We start from the raw sequence: 22,032 nt of genomic DNA on the forward strand, positions 1-22,032 counted from the left end.
AACCATGGGTTTGATAGAGAATTCCTCTGAGTCAGTGAAATCCCCTGGATTTAAACTGGGTTTCAACCCAATTATACATGAAAGCAAGAGGCTTTTTAATGGTGGGGGGTGGGCTACAGCCCCAGGGCTGTTCTCCCGTGGGAAATGAGTGCTCTGCAGAAAGCAGCTGAGCCCCCAAAGTACAAATCAAAGGCTCAAAGTGGAATGTCAGATTGTGCAGACTGAAATGATTACACCTAGGTAGTTGAAAATCCCCAGCAGATTCTAATAAGCTTGTAGAGATAAAGGTAGAAGGAATCATGCAGCTAAGGGTGAGGTCTCATGTTACAGCCAAACTGACTTTGTGGGGCCACTCCTTCCTTCCAATGTCTTCTATATTCCCCAGCTGTTTCCTTTGCACCAGTGCTGGTGGTCACCTCAGTGCAATTTGATCTTACAGGTAAGTTGAGCTTCCTCATGCTGAACTTCCTTCTAAATGAGAGGCCTGTTTGCCTGGAATTGCTCTTGCTGGTTATTCCCTTATTCCAGATCATAAGGCATTAGTTAAAAATTAAATTTAAAAGCACACATGTGCACCAAGAGAAGAAAGGGAGCAGGAACAAGCAACACAGGAGGGCAGAACAGACCTTGGCCACAAAGGTGAAACTCTTCTGGAGCTCCTGAACTCTGGCAGGGAAAGAGGAGGAGAGTACAGGAAGGCCACTGTACCTGGAAGAAAGTTTGGTTTGGAAACTAAGACAGAAACATAAAGCATATTATCCTATAGTGGAATAACAAACTTTCATGAGATATTGGGCCACACATTTTTTATGCGCTGTGATATTGTCCTTACCATTTTGAGGCACAGGCACTGTTGTTATGCTTTTACCGAAGATCTGAAACAAACTGGGAGTTGTTTGCTGAGCCAGGCATTTGAAGACACTCAAAGACTCTTCTCAAGGGGATTGCTTCCAAAACTTGACATTTATTTTTATAGTATGACAAACATTTTCTCTTGTTTAATATTAACTACCCTGTATCTTATGCTCTGTTCCACTGCAGATATTTAACTCCCTTAATCTTCTGTAGATAAATCCCTCTTCATTTTATGAGAGGTCTCACCTCTCCCTGTGCACAGGAGAGATCCTCACATAAATCTCTCTCACCAGATATCACTGTGACAAGGAAATGAGTTACAGAATTTGAGCCACTTCCATGCAGGATACAGTCCAATGGAAAGCTCTTTCTGTGCATAAGCAGATCTAGAACAAACACATCAGTGAGCAGAATCAAGTCTGGTCAGTCTTCTGAACAAGAAGTGATCACAGCTACTTTCTGTTTCTTCTCCTCAAAGAAAATCTACCAGTTTAATGGTACCTGCATCCCATGTTATTAATTAATGAGGCACATGGAGTTCTGATACATTAATTCATGCCTGTGAATTGAGTTACTGAGAAATGGGCATTTTTCTTGTGCACTAAAAATTACTAGTTGAAGATCTTACCCTCAAACAGGTTTTTTAGTGGTTTAAACAAACCTCTAAGAAATAGCTGAATGGGCAGAGAACTGTCAGGAGGCGTCTGCCTGTGCAACATCAGTTAACAGAGATGAATTGGAGCAGGAGTGGTTTCTATCCAATCCAGGGTCTGAGGCTTTAAAAGGGCAAAGCACTTCAGAGAGATGACATGATATTATTTCACTTTGAAATCCTCATCCATCACTTACCACAGTTTCAAAACAGGGTGTTTTAAGGATGGACCCTGGATGCTGCACAACAGGAATCCCAGTGCCTGGACTGACACTGCTTTTAGCAAAGGGCTCCAGGAGACTTTAGGGCTGAAGTATTGCCACCTGCTCTGGAGCTTCAGTAAGTTAAGTATAAAAAAATTAAACCAGTCTTTTTTAAAGGTTAAATCCATAGTAAGTAACTATAATTTAATGCTTAAATTTTATTATTTCCATCAACTGTGCCTCATGGATCTACCTTGACAGAACTGAATTTCCTTGAGATGGATTTTTTTTCACATCCTCATTACTGTTAATTTACATTCAAAACATCTTCTTGTAATGAAAGTACAGGCAAATATCACCAGGTCTGAACTGTGAGCAAACTGTCACAGCACTGTCAAGATCACAGGTAATCAAACTGATTAAGGACTGTGATACCTCCTTTGGTCACAGCCTGCATTTTATCTGCTCTTATCTGTGTCAGAATGAAGTCAGGAGGATGTGTTTGTCTACAGAACAATCACACCCTTGAAAAACACCTCTCCCAATTCCTGTGGCTAACTTGCAGTTTGGAATAAAGCTCCCCCAGCTATAGCTGAAGCCACTTTTGTCTCAATATACTGCCTAAGAAATAACACCAAGCCTTTTCTTATCCTGCCATATTCTCTGCTTCCTTGGACTCTTACCCCACCAGGGCTTCAGCTGCAATATCTGACTTTTAGGGTGATGTTCAGCAGCTCAGAAATGTCCTTGTGTTGCCAATTAGGGTTTTTTAGGAGCTCAGCCTGCTTTTCAAGGACTCAGCACAGCAATCTGATGCAGGTAAGTTCTCTTTAAGGAAGGAGAGTGTGAGCAGAATCCAAGCTTCATTTCTTGAAGACCCTGCCTTAAGCGTAAGCAGAGGAAATTGGCTTTAAACAAATGAACAACATGCAGAGTCTGTAGGAATAAGCACACAATGCACAGACTCATCTGCCAGAGGAACAAACAGGAGGAAGAGATCCTTGTCTTTTGAAGGGCAAGAGTCAGGGACAGGCTGAGCTCTGCCCTTGGAGATACAGGTCCTTCCAACCTCGGCTGACTCTGCCTGATGCTGTCAGCACGTGCTCAGGACCATCCATCTTAAAGAGGGCCCCCTTGCCAAAAAGCTCTTGTAAAATTTAACTTAGCTCTGCATGCAAGAGCTGTGCCACAAAGAGCTAGAGATCAGTTTCTACTTATTTAGCTGGGGAAGAGGTGAGCAGAGGGAAGAGCCTCAAAGTACCTTTTTATCTGTTTTCCTCCCTACTGAAACAGGCCACAAGTGAAGGCCTTCAAAGCCTTAAACAAGAGTTAAACCCTCTTAGTTTCTGTTAAAATCCGCAGGATACTACCCTGCATCTCCTGAATGCAACCCAGGCACTTTAATTAAGCTAGGACTTTCCGTACCACCTAGGCAGATGGGCTTCGATCCCACAACACTATAGTTAACAGCTATATGCCCAAACCAACAGGCTTCTACCTAAGACCCCGGCACACGATCAGTGTACATCAATGAGCTTGCAACTCACTATGAACTTCACCACAGGGCCGATAAGAAGAGGAATTGAACCTCTGTGAAAAGGACTACAGCCTAACGCTTATACACTCAGCCATCTTACCTATGACATTCATTAACCGATGACTATTCTCAACTAACCACAAAGATATTGGAACCCTATACCTAATTTTTGGCGCCTGGGCCGGAATAGTAGGCACTGCCCTAAGCCTCCTAATTCGAGCAGAACTAGGACAACCTGGCGCCCTACTAGGAGACGACCAAGTCTACAATGTGATTGTCACAGCCCATGCTTTCGTGATAATCTTCTTCATAGTTATACCAATTATGATCGGAGGCTTCGGAAACTGACTAGTCCCCCTAATAATCGGAGCCCCCGACATAGCATTCCCTCGAATAAATAACATAAGCTTCTGACTACTTCCCCCATCCTTCCTCCTACTCCTAGCATCCTCAACCGTAGAAGCAGGAGTAGGAACAGGATGAACAGTATACCCCCCACTAGCAGGCAACCTAGCCCATGCCGGAGCCTCAGTTGACCTGGCTATTTTCTCACTCCACCTTGCAGGTATCTCATCAATCCTAGGGGCCATCAACTTCATCACAACAGCAATCAACATAAAACCCCCTGCCCTGTCACAATATCAAACTCCCCTATTCGTCTGATCAGTACTCATCACCGCAGTCCTACTACTCCTATCCCTGCCAGTCCTAGCCGCTGGAATCACAATACTACTAACAGACCGCAACCTAAACACCACATTTTTCGACCCGGCAGGAGGAGGAGACCCAATCCTATATCAACATCTCTTCTGATTCTTCGGCCACCCAGAAGTGTACATCCTAATCCTACCAGGCTTTGGAGTCATCTCCCATGTAGTAACCTACTACTCAGGCAAAAAAGAACCATTCGGATACATAGGAATAGTATGAGCTATGCTATCCATCGGATTCCTGGGCTTCATCGTCTGAGCACACCACATGTTCACAGTAGGAATAGACGTAGATACTCGAGCATACTTTACATCAGCCACCATAATCATTGCCATCCCAACAGGCATCAAGGTATTCAGCTGATTAGCAACCCTACACGGAGGAACAATCAAATGAGACCCCCCAATACTATGAGCCCTAGGCTTCATCTTCCTATTCACCATCGGAGGACTGACAGGAATCGTCCTAGCCAACTCCTCACTAGACATCGCCCTACACGACACTTACTATGTAGTAGCCCACTTCCACTACGTCCTGTCGATAGGAGCAGTATTCGCAATCCTAGCCGGATTCACACACTGATTCCCCCTATTTACAGGATACACACTTCACTCAACATGAGCCAAAGCACATTTCGGAGTCATGTTCGTAGGGGTAAACCTAACCTTCTTCCCTCAACACTTCTTTTAGCTCTCCTGTCTTGGTTGTGTTCCCAGCAAATTCATCCTTCCATCCCCATGGATCAGCAACATGCATAAAAGGCACAAGAGGCAAGATGGAAATGAGGAGTTTGGTCACACTTCAGTTTCATTACAAGAAAATCACACCTGGAAGAGGCCATTTCTACCTGGACAATGGTTGGGACAGGTTAATCAACACCAGGATGATCTCAAGGACCATCCTACTGCTACAGCAGCCTTTTCCACAGGGATTTGGAAGTCCTCTGGGAAGCTGCAACTAACCCAGAAAGCTTATCAGACACCCCCATCATCATCACGTTGGAGAAAGAGGTTGAGGAATAACCCAAGCACTTGGGGCATGCGGCTGTGAGTGAAGGCACTGAGTTTCCTGTGACCAAGGGCTTGTGGCAGATATTGAAGGAATTTTTCCACCTGGTTTACCCCAGGGAATCAGCTACAGCTGCAACACAACCTTGGGCTTTGCTTGAAAGAGATGAAGTCTAAAGTGGCTTATCAAGGACTGCTGGGTTTTAGAAGCAATTTTACACTAAAGTCTGTCTCATCTTTCAGCCATACCAATTCCTGTTCCTTTTAAAGACATCCCAATCCATGAGGCCACATAGGCAGTGGTTTGGAGGCTGAATTCAGGACCATAGTCCAGGCATGAAATCCTTTAAGCTACCACAAACCAGATTCTAAGAAACAGACCAATTAAGCTGTAAAAAAAATTCATTCTCTCACTAAGCAGACAGGCCTCAGGCTTCATGACCAAGATGAAAAGTGCTTTTCCTTCCAACCTTATGTTCTTCTAATGGAACTGTTAGACAAATTCTGCAAATATTCAACTGCTAAACATCTGAGGAAAGCTTGTATCATTATTGAAAAGTAAAAAAAAAAAAAAAAAAAAAAAAAAAAAAGCTCCAGGCCAAGCTTTTCTAGGAGTAGAGAATTTTGGCAGAAAACACACCACCCTATAAAAGAGCTCACATTACCAGAAAGCATTTGACCTAAAACTCAGGCCACTATAAAACAGCATCCCATATTAGGGACCCAATGTGTACTCAGATGTGGGAAATTTGTTCTTTAGTTGTGATCCAAGACTGTCCCCTCTGCAGAGCAGCAGGTCTGTGGGGGTCAGGGAACACTGTGCCAGCATTGCTGGAAGGATTTTTTCAAGTCAGTGTTAACAGCAACTCTGGTCCTGCAGCCAAGGGACACTTCCCAGTGCCAGAGCCCTGTGAGGCTGCACAAAGCAGAAGGGGGAAGCACTGCCAAAGCCTGACTGGCAATAACCTTAATAAGGGCCAATGAGCCCTCGGAGTGCTTCCAAGCATTAAAGCATTAGCTCTTGGAGAGGGCCAGCAAACTTCTATCAGATCCCAGACAAGGAGTTCAAGTGAAAAGTAGAGGTAGGCACAAAATTCGAGGGGTTTGGCAGCAGCTGAATCCTCTGATCAGAAGCAGGCCATTATTTTTAATGTCAGCTGAGGGGCAGGCTAAGAGTAACCACAAGGCTCAGAAGGCAGTTCCTGAAAGGGAGAGATGAAAAGGGATTTTTTTTTCCCTTACTACATTCAAAAGCTGCTTACATTCATTCATTGAAGGCTCCACCCTTCATGATCATCTCATCCCATCACCAATTTTACTTGCTGCTCATTTTCTGACAGCACAAGAAATACACCCTAATTCTGTCACAAGCCTTTCCATCCCTTCCTGCTTAACTCAGAACACAACTGAAAGCACAATTCATGAGTTCCAGTCTTGCCGTTTTGTTTGCAATTTCTCCTGTATTTTAGGCATAGGAGCTCTAAAAGGATTCTTAATGTCCCTGCTCACAAGAAGTCAAGGATCTCATGCCATTGAATCCTTCAGTTCCAAAGCTCTGCTAGAAAAAAAAAAAAAAATCTACCGTATCTCAGCACATACCCTAAACAAATCAATCCCATTTGTAGTCTGGCTTGTGCTTTGAGGAAAATAAGAAGCCTGGTGTTTTGGTTTATTTTTTTTTTCTGTTGGTTTTGAATCTAAATGCACTTTAGGGTTTACAAAAAATGGTAGCATTTTTCTAACTCTCTCACTCTTCCTGTGGACCTACTGGAGTTTTCAAGTTATGTGGGTGAAAATAGGGAGAAGACAATAAATTGCTTCTGCCCTTTCTGAGGCGGACCGTCGCATCTCTTCCCTCAAGCATGCCAACAAATAAATACTCAGAAAGGGCTTTAGAATCAGTCCATCTGTGAGGAGCAGAAAGAAGTAACTGGGTGCACCAGGATGATGCACATGCACATGCTCCAGCTCACACCAGCTCAGAAGCTGCTGATTAAACCATAATTTCCTGTAAATTTGCAGAATCAATGCCTGGCACAAGAGGTAGAAGCAGCAGGACACCTCCCTGCCAGCTTCAGTCCTGCAGCAAGAGACAGGAAATATTGAAGCAATCAGAAATAAGGAAGTGAAAACTACTTTGGAAATAGAAACTGAAAGAGAAGGCTCTCTAAAACCTCATTAGCAATAAATTAGGTCTCAAAGGAGGTATTAATAATTTTAGAAGGAAGGGTGCCTGAAGCACCAGCAGAACAACTCTACAAGCATTTTCTCCTCCAGAACAGAATGTACCATCCTAGTGCTGTAGGTAAGAAAGGATTCCTCAGCCTTGCTTGGAAGATCAAGAGGGCTCCCAAGGAGAGGTAGAAACAAGAGGACTTCCACAAGGAGAGGTTTCCAAAGTGTGCCAAGGGCAGCTACTCAGCTCCATTCCAGGAGGATTTAGTTCTTCCACTGTGACTGGCTGTCATAGTGCTACAAGCAAGTTACAGTAGATAAATTTCAAAATACTTTGTTCTTTTTCTTAGCAGGAAAAAAAAAAGTGCTGTTTGGTGAGGGATAAAGGAAAAGAGATTTTAAGGAGGACCAAACTGCACTCTGCAGAATTTTACCAGCTTCAATTCCAAATCCACTGCAGACAGCACAGCAGCACTGCCAGATCAATCCTGTCTCCCTTCAGTGTTATCATGCACATTTATTCAGGACAAACAGCAATGACCTTCCAGGGACTATAATCTGAACCAGCGCCCTTTCCTGGTATCCCCATCTGGATTTCAGGATGGTGACACAATCACTTTGCTCCTCCCACCCACCACCTTGCTTCACCTCCAGGAGTGCTCTTTGCCCCCCTCAACTCAGAGGGCAGCTCCACCTTCTCCCAGGGATTGGTGGACAATATAAAAGAAGCTGTTGAAGGACAGAATAGATATAAGAGGAGACAAGGATCACAAAAGGGAATTCAGAGTTTTATTGCAAAAAAAAAAAAAAAAAAAAAAAAAAAAAGAGCAATGTAGTGTTGAAACAAAAATCAAATTCAATTAGTTTTCCTCTGATTTGAATGGCTACAAAAATAGATTCTACCCAAATCCATAATGCCAGTTAACAGTACCATAACAAACAAACCCCAAAATTACTCATTCAGATACCACATACAGCAATCACAGGAATCTAGCATATATTAATGTTTTTTTCTTAAAGTAAATTTCTAAATGTTTCTTTTAAAACTGAAATACCCATAAGATTTTTAAAAAATGTACAAAAAATAATTGTTGGAGGTAACAGTGTGCGTTTATTAAAATCCTGCACCAAGGCAGTAAAACATTTATAATTTAAAACCCAGCCCAGTAGAAAAGAGAAATGTGCAAACATTTGAATGATAGATGTACTCAGAGGCTTGTGGTGCATCAGACCTGGCATCCACTGCTGTCCTAAAGCAAGGCTGGCTCCAGCAGGAGAGGTCTCCAAGAGGCACTAAAGGGGAGCAGAGGCAGAAGCACAGCACTGGAGCTGCAGCTCCCCAGTCTGGCTGCTGGGAGCCCTGGTGCCTTCTCCCCAGGGACGGTTTGCCCAGTCAGTAGTGTTATGGCACTCGATCCAATGCCACGATGTCCTCCATGAGTTCTGGTCAATCTGCTGTAGGAGGCAAGAATGCAAAAGCCATTTGAAAAGGCAGGCAGTGAAAGCTAATCAGAGCTAATGAGTTGATACACTCAGATTGCTGCTGGGAGCTCTGGCTACCTCACCAGCTTGCTTTGTGATAAGGGTAAGAGTCAGGAGCCTTCAAAGGATTTTTAGCTCTTCCTTTACCACTGGTGTAGCATGTAAATTGTGCTGAACAGTGCTCACACAACACTCAGCCAGCAGATTCCCATCCCAGAAATTCAGGTCAGAATTCTGCACAAAGCATTGAAATAAGCTGAAGCTTATTAAGAAATTTCATTCTACTTTCTGCTTCCTTTGGCTACTTCAAATATCTTTAGCCTCACCTACCTCCTCCATTACTTAGTCCATGTCCTAACGGACTTCTTGCCAAATTTTTTTCTGCATAGCTCCTGCAATGACACAAGAAGAGATTCCTTATTGCAGTGCCATCTCATCCCATCCACTCCCAGATGCCAACAGAAGACCAGGATGAGGTAGTGTCCAGAGGAAGTGCACAGAGCAGAGCATGTCAGGCAGTCACTGATCCTTGACACCAGCAGTTACCAATCCCACCAAGCTTCCTGCATCCGTTGCAGACGCTAGTTCTTTGCCTACACTTGGTAGCCCCTGACCATTCTAGGGAGATGAGATAAAGCCCCGCAGCCGTGGTGGTAGCTCAGCTCTATTGTACAGACAGAATGGGAGCAGAGACACTGAACACATCCAAGGGACAGTGTCAAGCCAGGATTAAAACTCCAGAGTCCCATCCTTGACCAACTTAGCCCATGTGGCCTGCCCTTAGATCAGTATGGGTTGACACAGATAGAAACCTGTATGCGAATACTCAGAGTCCTGTTCCTTTGGGATGTAGGAATGTGATCTCTCCTGCTTTTCGGAGAGAAAGAGACAAAGCATTATTCATTAAAAAAACGTCAAGGGACAGCATGTGAAAGAGAGCCTACCTCTCATTACTGTCCTTTGGTAGCTTGTGGGATGCACGCGTGGCCAGATTCCAGCAGAAGGATCCCTGCCATCAAGTGGCAGCCCCCTGCTGTCACCTCAAGCTGCCCTCCCCCCTGCCAGCCCCAGCCATCAGGAAGAGAAGTTGGTTGATACTCACCCTCTGCCCCCCTCCAGAGTACTCTGGATCTCCTTCAGCACTTCTGGAAAGCAGAGAGTTAAAGCAGTGAGCCAAACCAGAGGGAATCTGCTTTCAGGCAGCTGCCTGACCACATTCCACCTCCCCCCTGAAGAGCCTCCAGAACCTGCCTCCCACAGCTCAGCGGTCAGTCCTTAGACCATCACTGCCTCTTCAACCAGGTTTTTACTGGGCAGGCTGGCACACAGGACTGAAGCAGTCAGTTGCCAGAGGAAATGTTGCCAATCTCTGTGTAGCAGAGCCCCAAAGGAACTGTCTGTTCCAGCTGTCATCTTATACAAGTCCTATTGGAAATAAAGATCCTTCTCTTATCTCAGCAGGGAATGCAGCTCTGCAGAACAACCCCTGCCCAAGGGCATGGCTATCTGTCCAACCCCTCATTTCTGGGGATTCAAGAAAACCCAGCATTTCCAAACAGTAATTACAGATCCCTTGGAACTGAAATCCACAAAATTCCCAGCAGCTTTCTTCTTTTCCCACCCAGAAAGGCACCTTCCCTCTCAGCAGCAAGACTTCATCTCACTCACTTTCGTCATTGAGTAAGGCATGTTCCATCAGCTTCCCAGACTTCCTTTCTAAAAAAGAGTAGGAAAAATTGTTTTACCTAACAATTACCTTACCTATTTTCCCCTTTTCCTGAAATAAGTGCAGTTTTGGAGAAATGCACAATGGAACTGGATTTCCCCCCCCACATTAAGTACTTTTGTACTTTATTGAATGCTTCACAACTAATCCTTAAAGTCTCTCACACACTGAACTGTTTTTTTCAGTAAGAGTGGTTTGGATAATAGAATAAGTTCAGACCTTTTCTTTTGCAAAAACTCTGTTCTATCCTTTAAGGGAATCTTCCACATGCAACTTACTTCAGAGCTATCAACTAAATACAGTCCAGGCAGGTCACAGTGTTTCCCCCACATACTTCCTTATTTTTCCCTTTTTTAGGTAGAAAATATCAACTGTAGCAATAGGAAAGACATTTTGAGGTTTACACACACAATGCTACCCTCAGTACACTTATTTTTTTCACTTACCATCTTCTCCACAGTCACCTGGATTCTTTCCTGGTCCCCTAAAAAAGGAAAGGAGGCAGAAAACAATTACTGATGCTGAAGAACAGGGGTGCAGAGAATTCCTGTGTGTTCTTGGAAGCTACAAGAGGCCCTAGTACACATCATCTACATGGTTTGCTGAGTGTGGGAAGGGCTTCACCATATGCAGGTGATGCAGAAGTCTACAGACACCACAGAACACTTCTGAACTCCTGGAATAAAATTCCTATAGGATCTCTGTGAGTGTCAGATCTACTGTTACTCAGTGATGTTCCAAGAGGAGAGAAGGAACACTGGATTTCTTTTCACAGAGCAACAGCTCAGCCTCAGCACTTGGGAACAAGCAAAGCAAGCCAGGGCTTTCTCTGCGTTTGTGACTCCAGCTTAGGGATACCAGTTCCAAAACTTCCTGCTTTGTACTACCAAATGTACTCCAAGTAGGAAAACCATCAGGGGGAAGGTTACATTTCCTGATGCCAGCCCCTCTACGGATGTTAACTTCAAAGAGGTTTTCTTTCCTCCCTACTCAGACACAGTCAGTGTGCAAGAGTGGTACAGACATTACCTGGAATTCCTTGCAGCATTCTCTGTGCCAGATTTGTGCACGTGGTTGTTGCTTGTCACTTCTGGCATGTCCACGATGCACCGGGGCTCCACCAACCATTTGGTGGAAAGGGAAAACCTCTCAAACTCCGACGGTGAGATCAGATAGAAACCTACAGGGGATTGGGAATTTATAAGGGCAGTGGGAATTTATAAGGGCAATTCTCAGGAAACAATTCCAGAAACAAAGGTGATCCTAAAAAGGAACAGATCTAGGCATGATCTATGTTTGGCAGGAAGGGTTTGCTTTTCCTTCTATCTAAGCAAGGAGGGATCATTGAGGAAGATATTACTCCAGCTCTCCTCTGGTTAGCCTAGAGACTGCAATTTAAGGTTATGCTGAGACATAATTCTGTTGTCTTGCGCTGAGACTTGGGAAAAAACAGCACAGAAAGATGCAAAAAATGAACTGAAAAGCAGCAATCCATCTTCAGCAGCCACAGGATCCCAGTTTTGCAATGTGAGTGCTGAGACACAGGCATGTACAGGAGGCACAGTGGAGCCATTTCCCAGGGCCTGCTGCTTAGAGAGCCATTTGCCCCACACCAGACAAGAGGAGGGTGGCCAGGTGGAAGTGATCTAAGGGGCACATCCAAGCTGAAAACCACTATACACTCCTGTATTCATTAACAGTAATGGAATAAACTCTCTCCTGCTTCTTCTAATTCATGTGCTGGTACTGTTGGCAGCTAGTACTGCCCAGAAACACATAATGAACACAGTGTACACAGCCAGCTAAAAAACACTAAGCCATTTCCTATTGTCTCAAACACACAACAAGAAGGATGATCTGGGAGAAGCCCACCTCACCTTGGCCATATTTGGTGAAGACACAGGATGCAATGCCACTCACATCCTCCTTGCGGATGCAGGGGTAGCGGATCTGCAGCTTGAGGAAGGGCAGGGAGATGATCTGGATGTCTCCCAGGTTGGTCAGCACTGCCAGGTCATTCTCACTGTAATCATCAGTCTTGCAGCTGCCAAAGTTGGCAACTGTCACCTTCCGTACCCTGCAGCCCTCCAGGGCTGTCAGCTTGAGCTTCAGTTTGGAGCTGACCTTGGGCAATGTGAAGACCTGTCACAGAAATGAGACACTGACACCTCTTCCTGCATAAAGGCAGCAGCAGCTCCCGAGGACATCTGCTGCTCCCTCCCTGGATAATGTTTCCATTCACAGGGAATACACACAGGTGTAACCAGAGCCAATCCCCTGCTCATGGCATGAGAATGAATCAGCCACAGGCAGTGTGAAAATGTCTTTCTGTTCTGACATCAGTTTTACCCTTCAGGCTGTAACCACACTTCTCTCCCATTTTTTCAAAACTCTTCCCTATTTGGCTACAAATTAATACAGAAGAGAGCAGGGTTTAAGTTAGTATGCAAAAAAGAAACTTTTAAGCTACTTCACAAAAATGCCTATGAATTCCTGCTTCTGCACTAACAACAGAAAAGCTCTTACCCAAAAGCAGAAGCAGCCTTGTCCAAAGAGTATTAATGTAATATAGGCATTGAATTTCTATATTCAGCATGTGCAGCACTATGCTGAACACCAGTTTGCCAGCACGTACCTGATTTATGGACTGTACCAAACAGAAGTGCTGTCCCAGGGCTGTTCTTCAGGTACAGAGGACAAGCACTCCTGAGAGTTCTCTCTCCATTGAGCAGTGCCCAGTGCTTTAGCAGATTTCATGCACAATTCATAGGTACCTCTCTCCCTCAATAGGTGACACTCACCTTAAATTGCTCTTCAGATACCACCAGCAGCTGGTGGCTGCCTTGCATATCAGGACTCTTGGAAAGGTCATGTGCTACTTCTAGAGGTTCTGGGAGGGGAGTGCTGCGTCCATCCAACACAAGAATCCCCACAACAGGAGCCCTGTGCATCAGCTGAATCTCTTTGGCTAGACAGGCGAGATAAGGAGGAAAAACAAACAGAAAAAACGAACAGAAGTCCAGTCAGAAACATTGTTAGAAACTCATTCACACCCTCTCAGCACTAGAGACCTATATACTGTTGTTATAGAAATGCTGTCTAAAAAGATTTGGTAGTTGAAGGGCATTAGGGCATTCTGACTGGACTGATCTGTGTTGAACAGAAACCATTGTTACATAAAGACAACAGGCCCAGCTGTCAGAACAAGGGACATGTGCAGCGAGGGTTGATGGCAAATTTCAGAGACAGCTGACAAAAATTTACATTTCTGAACTGATTAGGAAATGAGGCTGAGGCACATCAAGCAGTGCTGGAACTCCAGTTCAGCTGCTGCAGTGAGCATTGCTTAGCTCAGACATTGCCATACTTGGCTCCAATCACTGATAAGCAGCACTAATCGAGCAACCCTGCTTTTCTGGCCATAACTCCTGTGAGCCACGGCTCAGACCCAACAGAACCCTGCTTTCAGGAGGCACTTACCCTGCTCTGCCCTCACAGGCTCATCCATCCTCCTCTCAGCAGGAGGAACACGTAAACAGAAAGCGTAGACTGTCCCTCCATTGGTGCCAGCCCACAGGGATGGGCAGTGCCGGGAGCCTGGAGTGACAAAAAAGCCCATGAGTAAGGTAACATCCATGACATAACAGCTTTCCTTGGCTACACAAAATCTCCCTCTGTTTGCACCTTAATTATCTTCATATTAGGGGAGACCTGCCAGACACAAACTGCAGGTTCTTAACATTCTTTTCCTAATACAGGTCCACCAGCAGCCCTTAGAAAGGGCACTGCACCTGAGCAAAGGCAAAAGTACCACCACATGAACCACCACAAACCATCACAGATGAGCAGAATAAATTTGTGCATGCTATCAGTTTGGGCTCTGATGCACAACCAGTCACCACCTTCACTAAAATTAAAAGGCCTTGCTGGAGACAGGGGTGAACTTCAGAAGAAAGAGAGAAAGAAAAGTTTATACTAAAAAGTCAGATGCCAGTATAACACATTTGAAAATCACATATAAAGACTTGATTCAAAGATGAATGGCCAGCTAATTGGATTAGTCAGCAGCCCAGAATGGCTAAATAACAATTCTACATGACAACATATGCTCTTGCTCTATATCAGTTTTTCAGCACAGCACAAAGTAGGACACAGGAGGTGCTGAGTTTTCCTGGCAGTAAATCCTAATACACTCCTTGGTAGAAGCAGTAAAACCCATTTGGAAGAAGAGAGAGATGCTTTTCCTACTCACTGTCTCTCAGGAAGGTATCAGCAAAATACAAGGTTCGCACAAAGCCAGTGAAAGAGTCTTCTGCCGAGCGCGCTTCAATCTTGCGCTGGACTGGAGCCAGTTCCATCTCCTGCAACACGTCCTGGTCAAACTTGGCATTTGCTTCTTGCACCTTCAGAGGTGAGGAGACACTCAGTCAGGGAGAGAGAGGGAGCATGGCAGCAATAGAAAGGCACACCAGTGAACTTGTCCTCTCAACTGATCTTTTCTAAAAATGTGCCTGTTTTATCTAACAAGGCAGCATCAGAAATTGCCATTTTCCCCTCATACCAATAGCTATTGATTTGATAGCAGGGCTGAGACCACCTCCTGCTCCAGGCAGTCTCAGCAGGCTTCAAGCTGCAAACAGACAGACCCCAAAAAGGTGAACCCCTCACCTCTGAGGCATTCCCACCACCTCCTCTCCGCTTCCTACTGGACACGCGGCTTCTTCTGATCCGCCGGAATGACTGACGGAGGGACTTCTTCAAGGATTTCACTCGAGATAGGGGACCTTCTAAGGCCAGCTGATCACTGGGATGCAGTGTGCACCTGGAAGAGGGAGACAGTAGCCACATGGTCACTTTCTACTGGGTGGTAATCAGTCCCAAGAGTCCACCAGGATGCACACAAATGTTGGAACACACTTATATATTCTAGAAGATTTTCAAGGGTGGAGAAAAAAGAAGCAGAGCTTCTTGCTACAGTGACAGCTCTAGAGAAATCACTTATCACACCTTGCTTTGTTAGTAATTCCAGGTCATGATTAACATAAGGATTACCACAGACCCCCTGGAAAGTTGACACTTACTTGACAAAGACCAGTCGCTTCTGCTGATGGTCAAAAAGCCCAAACCCATGACTGGTACCAAAGGCCACAAGCTTCCACTCCGAGTGCAGGGCCAAAGAGGTGACCACAGCTGGTGGCTGACACTGGACAAGGACAAATGGCTGAAAACCAGCTTCAAATCGAACAGGCCCATCTCGAGTTTTTAGCTTCTCATGACCTTTCCATCGATAGCCCTCTTGGTCCTGCAGGAGATCTGCTTCAGCATGGTCCACCACGTGTTCTGCATCCTCATCATTCAGTTCCATCACCAGAACCTGAAAGGAAGAAAACAACCTTTACTGCAGCTTTTACTGTGCAGGCAGATCTCCAAGCTGCAGCCTTTCCCTACAGCTGCTAAACTACTGCACCTCTCAGGACAGATAAATAACAGCAGATAATGTCTAAAACCAACTAGAGAAAGCAGAAAATCCCAGGATGGTTTGGGTTGGAAAGCACCTTAAAGAACACCAAGTTCTAACCCCTGCCATGCACAGGGACACCTTTTCTGGTCAGAGCTCCATCCAACCTGACTTTAAACACTTTCAGAGACAGGGCATCCACAACTTCTCCAGGCAACCTGTTACAGTGCCTCACCACCCTCACAGTAAAGTTCTTCTTATCTGATATCTAATCTAAACCTACTCTCAGTTTGAAGCTACTCCCCCTTGTTCTGTCATTCCAGGACCTTGTAAGTAGTCTCTATCCATGTTTCTTGTAGGCTTTCAGGTACCAGGGTGAAATTAGGTGATCCCAAACCTTCCCTTCTCCAGGCTGAACAATCCCAATTCTCTCAGCCTGTCCTTGCAGCAGAGCTGCCCTATCCCTCTAATCAACTTGGTGGCCTCCTCTGGACTCACTCCACCAGCTCCATGTCCTTCCTGTGCTGGATGCAGTGCTCAAGGTGGGGCATCACCAGAGCAGGGTTCCATGAATCATTTCCAGAAAACAGATCAATTTACCAGGAGAGAAATGAGCAATTTCAATTTTAGCAGATCTCCAGATGACACTGAAACCTGCCCTGAAAACAATGTTTATGTTGATTGTTCATATTCCAATACCTGTCCTGCTGTACCAGCTACAGCCAAGTATCCACTGTATTTACACAGGTAGATCTTCTGGATCCCAAGTCTTGGATCATCACTGTAAGGATCGAAGGTACCAACCTAGGCAAGAGAACAGAGAGGGGCTGGTCTTTAACTGGAGCAGGAATCAGAACTCCCCAGGTTTTCAGGAAATTTCTACCAGCAGCAACTCTCTTACCTTGCGGAGCGGAGGCCATTCGTCCTCCCCCAGGGTGTTCATGTTGTCATTGGGATCAGCATCTGTGAGGAACACTCTCACTGTGCTCAGCTTATAAAGGAGGTGCAAGCAGACACCAGAGGCATCCCAAAACCTCACTGTGCCATCCTCATGCCTGGGGGGGAGGATACAACAGCACGTATCACACAGGAGAACAGCACATGGAGGGTAAAACAGAGGGGAAAATACAGAACCAAAAAAACAAACCACAAGGAGAAAGATTTTTGGCTTCTTGTGTATTTTTTGTGGTTTTTGGTTTTGTTTCTGGTTTTTGGGTTTTTTCAGTTCAGGTGTTCTTGGTGATCTGACACCATTATACTAATTTAAGATTATGCTAAAAAGACATGGACAAGGCAAAAAGCTTAGCTTATGGAAGGAAAAACTCATCCAGGCAAAAATACTGTTACTGTGAGGGAAGGGAAAAAAAAATTAAAAAAAAAAAAAAATCAAGCTTTAATCTCAGTTCTCCAGGTGAAAATTTGCAACAGTCTTCCAACACAAGGGTAGGAGCTTCTAAGATGCTCTATCAAGAATGAAATCTCAGAAACAGCCCCCTGAAACTCTTAAAAGTGCTTTGAAAAGAAAATGGCACATTTTTATGCAATGAGACAATCTCTTGCTAGCTACTTCCAACTCTTAGCTAGATCTGTTCATGCTGATCAAAGCAGACAGGAGTCCAAGCTAACCTCTATTTTAAGACTCAGAGTGTAAGGTAGAGGGAAATGCTTCAAAACATGAAAGATTAAGCTTCACTTGAACACTGTTGCCTTTGAACCAGGCTGGATTAGCGCCTGCACTCCTACACACTTTGGGAGTAGGGGCAATGGATAACACATCAACACTAAAAATCAGCCACTTTCTGGGTTATCTGTGGACATCGTGACCTGTTTGCTTAGAAGCAGGAAAATAAATTTGCTTTACAAAGCCAGCAGCACAGCTTTGAGAAGCTGCACTGTAAAGCTGCAGTCTCTGCCCTAAAAGATGAGCAGACTTTAACTCCATAGGAACATCTCAGTCAGTTGAAAAAGGGGAACTAGAACTGGAAAGGGCTCCCCAATGGTTCTCAGGTCAGTACCTACCCTGTTAGCAGCAAGTCCCTCTGTGGAGGATCTGGAGCGATGTTGGTGCCACCATCAATCGGCCATGGCTACAAATACAGTAAGAGAAGTGTGTGACTGCCTAGGCAGTGACAGCGTGCAGAGAACATAAAGTCAGCAGGAGGGCATGAACTCCAGTGCAAGTGGCAGTGAAACAGTCCATGCTGTCAGCTTTTGTTGGGATTAGATGTTCCCATTCTGACACCAACTGTGCCTTTTAGAAGGCATTCTACACATTTCCTCGACAAGCTTCATGCTTTTACATGAGAACTTTGTTACCACTGACAGCTGGGAACACTCAGCCTTCCCCTCTGGCTTGTCAAAGCTTAAAAAATATCACATTTTAATTCCCCAATGTAACTGTACTACTGCTATGGGAAAAGGCCTCTCTCAACCCTGTTAAGAGAGGCAGGACAGCGTCTGCTGGGGCTGAACCCGCTGCAGATCTTCAGCAACACAGACCACCCACACCCTGGGCAGTCACACTGACCTGAACACACAGGAACACAGGGGGACACACGGGGCGGGAGGGAGGGGACACACAGCCGCCATACCATGCTGGAGTAGTGAAGGTTCTGCTTGCTCCCAGCGCTGATAATCCGCTCCCAGAGCTTCAGTGGGATGTTGGAGACGTGGTGAGAGCAGGTGATGGCTGAACAGTGCAGGGAGGCCAAGTATGGAGGGTGCACTGCTGGCCAGCCTGCACTTTTCAAATCTATGACCACAAGCTCTTCTTCTGCCAGCACCACCAGGGCAGAGGGGTCATCGAACTCTGCAGAAACAACATTCATTGAGGCTGACAAAACTGACCAGCCAAGGTCAGTGCAAACAAGCTTCCTGTAAGGCTGCTTTGAAAACTCTAATCACACATCTCCACATCAACATTTTTGTTGAAAAAAACCTTAAATGCTTCTGTGTTAACTGGGCCTATTGAGCATGAATGGACCTGAAGACACTCACTGCAAATTTTACCAGATTTACTTTAAATTCGTGTTTCTTTACATCACTCCTGGGACTGTGACAGTGACTTCTAATAGATTCCATTGCAGAGTATAAAATTAACAATGTTAGCAATGACTAAATAACACGAAATTCATACTTACTACTGTAACAGCCAGAATTCCAAAGACTTTACCTGCAGCTAATTAACAGCACTGGATGGAAAGACATGCATACACCCCAGCGGTGACCCATTTAGTGCTGTGTTAGGACCACAGTCCATCCAGGCTAAGCTGCTTAAACAAGCTAATGCCTTGGGTTCTGCAGAATGCTTCTCTGCATGAACTGACAAGTATTTACAATTCAGCTCTTTTACTTTTCATTTTCTTTACTTCTCATATGCTGTGACACATCCTCTAGACTTTCTTTTTAAATATGTGTACATCATCTAATAATTCTTATGTGTATTAGGAACAACTACAAAGGAAATATGCTAATGTAACTTGACTGGTGACATCTGACACAAACAAAAGTTATAACTCAGGTTACAATGGAAAATCTTGAGTGAAAAAAGTTTGGTCTGCAAGGACATTATTGCAGCAAGGTTGACGAGTCAGCCACAGCAGCAGTGGCTGTTTCCCCACCAGAAACTGCAGCAGCAGTTTCCCCACCGGGGGGAAAACAAAAACCACAGACCAGTTCACAGCAGTGACTAACACAGCTACAGAAATCTGAGTGAATATAAACCTGGATTGGGGTTGATAAACAGTGAGCCATTAGCAAACTACCTAACTACCCAGCTTTTCTCCAAACTTCCCTCCTAAATTGTACTTTTACTTCCCTCCTTTACTTGGTTGATTACCTGGTATACACTTGCAAGAAGGCACTTACCAACATTGTTCACTCAGCAAAATTAAATTTGAGTAATTAGTACTTGGCATCACTAGTGAGGCACCCCAAGTTTCACCTCTGACTAGGCCCAGCCACAACACATCACTAATTAGCTCAGTTTCATAATGAAAAAAATGTTTTCTATTCAGATTTCCTTTGCTTTCCTATGTATCAGCATTTGCAGTTGCCCACGTGACTTCAGAATAAAGCTAATAATATCATCCCTGTACTGTAACAGCCCTGCAGTTTACTCTTGCCAACATTAACCAAAAGTGCTGTTTTAATAATTTTTTCCCTACACACATCTGAGCTCATTTCTTGTGGCAAGAATCTATTTTAAGTTGCTAAGTAGCAGGCACAGTAAAATTTTAAAATTTGTCATGATTGCCATACACTCACCCATCTAACAAATAAACAAACAAAAAAAGCACCAAAAAACAACAAAACAAACCAAACAACAAAAAAACAAAAAAAAACCAAAAAAAACCAAAAAAAACCAAAAAAAAAAAAAAAAAAACAAACAAACAAAAAAACCCCAGAAACAGGAAGGGCTGGCCTTTTCAAAAACGGTCTCCACACCATATTCAGGGTAGTGAAAAGTCACCAGCTACGACCATGCTGCAATGCATAAGCTTTGTGCTTATTAAATTAAGTGGCTTTGGTATACAATTAATACCTTGGTATTGCCATTGCAGGGAAGACTGCTTAAGGGCAAACAAGGCAAGCTACGTAGATCCACTAAGCTTAGGCAATCAGCCACAAGGAAGCTTGTCAACCACAGAAACCTCATTTTATTGTAAAAAACTTCCTCATCTGAGTGCAACAGTTTCAGTTTCCTGTAGCAGCTCCTGTCTGAACCCACGGCCAGTGGTGTTAACTGGTTAAATCAATTCCTGGGAAGTAGAAATATAAAGCCTGTTTGTTCAGTTATTTCATCCTAAAGGATTTCTAATCATATCCAGAACCTGAACTCTAAGCAGTACAACTCTGACCTAAAAACTTCAGATTTCTTTCATCTTTAATACTTTTGTTCCATTATGCAGAATCTCCACTCTGACAATTTCATAGAAAGTAAAAGGGTCTCCTTCCTTAACACCAAAAGGTATTGAACTCGAAGTACGAAACAGTACCTCAAGTTTATCAGCACAATGAGGTTGAAGATTTAGACCTGTAGGTTCTGCACACTTGGAAGATGCTTAGAAAGGCAGCATTGTGCAGAGAAAATCAGTAACAGACACATACAGGCACTTCTGCTCAGTTACACTTTGATTTCTCTGCTCTCTTTTCAGTGACCTGAGAGGGTCTGTTAAGATCTAGGAAGAGAGGCAAGAGGGAATACAAAAGCTGTTTCTTTCTGCCTCTTTTCCCAAGACATTCCTCCCCTGGATCCGTGCTCTGCTTCCCAGAGCAGGCCAGAGGGATCCAAGCTGCACTGACAGACCAGAATGTGGAGCTGTGGCTGTCACCACCCTCCGTGGCAGGACACAGGACAAATTGGGTTGGAAACCAGTCTAGCAGGCAAAGAGACGAGAAAGCCTGAGAAGATCCGGTAACAGAAGATTTACTTACAAGCTCCTAAGCAATTTGCAGTTTAGTTTGATCCTGCACATTTTTGGAGCTTGAAATAGCATTTTATACTCAGTTACTCCAAGTTAACCAGAAGCAAGAACTACATCAGCATTAAACAAAGTTATTGGGGAAAACCCTTTACAGTTTCATGAAAAGGAAGAATGTACAGTTACTGCAGAAGTAAGGGCAAGAAAGCTCTTCAACAGAAGCAAGAATCTGACAAGCTCTACACAATTCCAGGAATGAGAACTATTCTGTTTACATTCATGTTCACCAGCAGTAAGGAAATTAAGTTCTCCATATACTGACCCTTGGTTCTATGTCACCCTTTGCTGATTTGTTACCCAAAGCTCCAGACACAAATCCAGGTACTAATTAAAAGAAGCAGTATCTCAGTGGGAGTAAATTCTGGTTTTAATTATTAGCCTCCTTTGAAGTGCTATTTCCAAACAACAATATTCAGATCCTCATTTCACAACCTGGTTACATCCAATGTCCAGCTTAAACAGATATAAGCTTAAGAGATCTTTTCTCATTAACAGAGTAGCCTATTTTTTTTTGAGGTATGTATGGCATTTGAAACCAGCCCTTTATTTACATCAGTATTTTACATTTCACTTTTGAATGGGAATCTTTCACAGCTGGACTCAATCTTAAGGGTGTTTGCCAAATGAAATTATTCTGTGATTCCCTGCTGAAGTCTCAGAAACTCCCCAAACAACTGACCTCCTTATCACATTTCATATGCTATTTATACCAGGCAGATTTCCACACACGTACACAGCTACCC

At 44.2% G+C, this 22,032-nt stretch overlaps 1 protein-coding gene across 2 annotated transcripts in view; it reads right to left on the minus strand.

Annotated features, from left to right (window-relative positions):
- Positions 1 to 7,966: 7,966 nt before the first annotated feature.
- The window catches only part of LLGL2 (LLGL scribble cell polarity complex component 2), a 33,172-nt gene continuing 19,106 nt past the window's right edge, over positions 7,967 to 22,032 (minus strand). The window contains exons 11-26 of one of the 2 annotated variants that reach the window (XR_008439995.1): positions 18,398 to 18,615; positions 17,826 to 17,893; positions 16,708 to 16,861; positions 16,506 to 16,610; positions 15,430 to 15,722; positions 15,017 to 15,170; positions 14,601 to 14,751; positions 13,829 to 13,945; positions 13,150 to 13,316; positions 12,226 to 12,490; positions 11,378 to 11,528; positions 10,795 to 10,832; positions 10,291 to 10,338; positions 9,725 to 9,767; positions 8,953 to 9,489; positions 7,967 to 8,595 (exon numbers count right to left, since the gene is read on the minus strand). Coding sequence is in view for 1 of the 2 variants with exons in the window: in XM_053994610.1 (XP_053850585.1) it covers positions 8,588 to 8,595; positions 8,953 to 9,014; positions 9,725 to 9,767; positions 10,291 to 10,338; positions 10,795 to 10,832; positions 11,378 to 11,528; positions 12,226 to 12,490; positions 13,150 to 13,316; positions 13,829 to 13,945; positions 14,601 to 14,751; positions 15,017 to 15,170; positions 15,430 to 15,722; positions 16,506 to 16,610; positions 16,708 to 16,861; positions 17,826 to 17,893; positions 18,398 to 18,615 (2,042 nt within the window). In the remaining variant the exon portion in view is untranslated. The remainder of the gene's footprint in view (positions 8,596 to 8,952; positions 9,490 to 9,724; positions 9,768 to 10,290; positions 10,339 to 10,794; positions 10,833 to 11,377; positions 11,529 to 12,225; positions 12,491 to 13,149; positions 13,317 to 13,828; positions 13,946 to 14,600; positions 14,752 to 15,016; positions 15,171 to 15,429; positions 15,723 to 16,505; positions 16,611 to 16,707; positions 16,862 to 17,825; positions 17,894 to 18,397; positions 18,616 to 22,032) is intronic. The other variant, XM_053994610.1, reaches the window with a different exon arrangement.

The sequence above is a fragment of the Vidua macroura genome, chromosome 19 (assembly GCF_024509145.1).
Source record: "Vidua macroura isolate BioBank_ID:100142 chromosome 19, ASM2450914v1, whole genome shotgun sequence".
Lineage (NCBI taxonomy): Eukaryota > Metazoa > Chordata > Aves > Passeriformes > Viduidae > Vidua > Vidua macroura.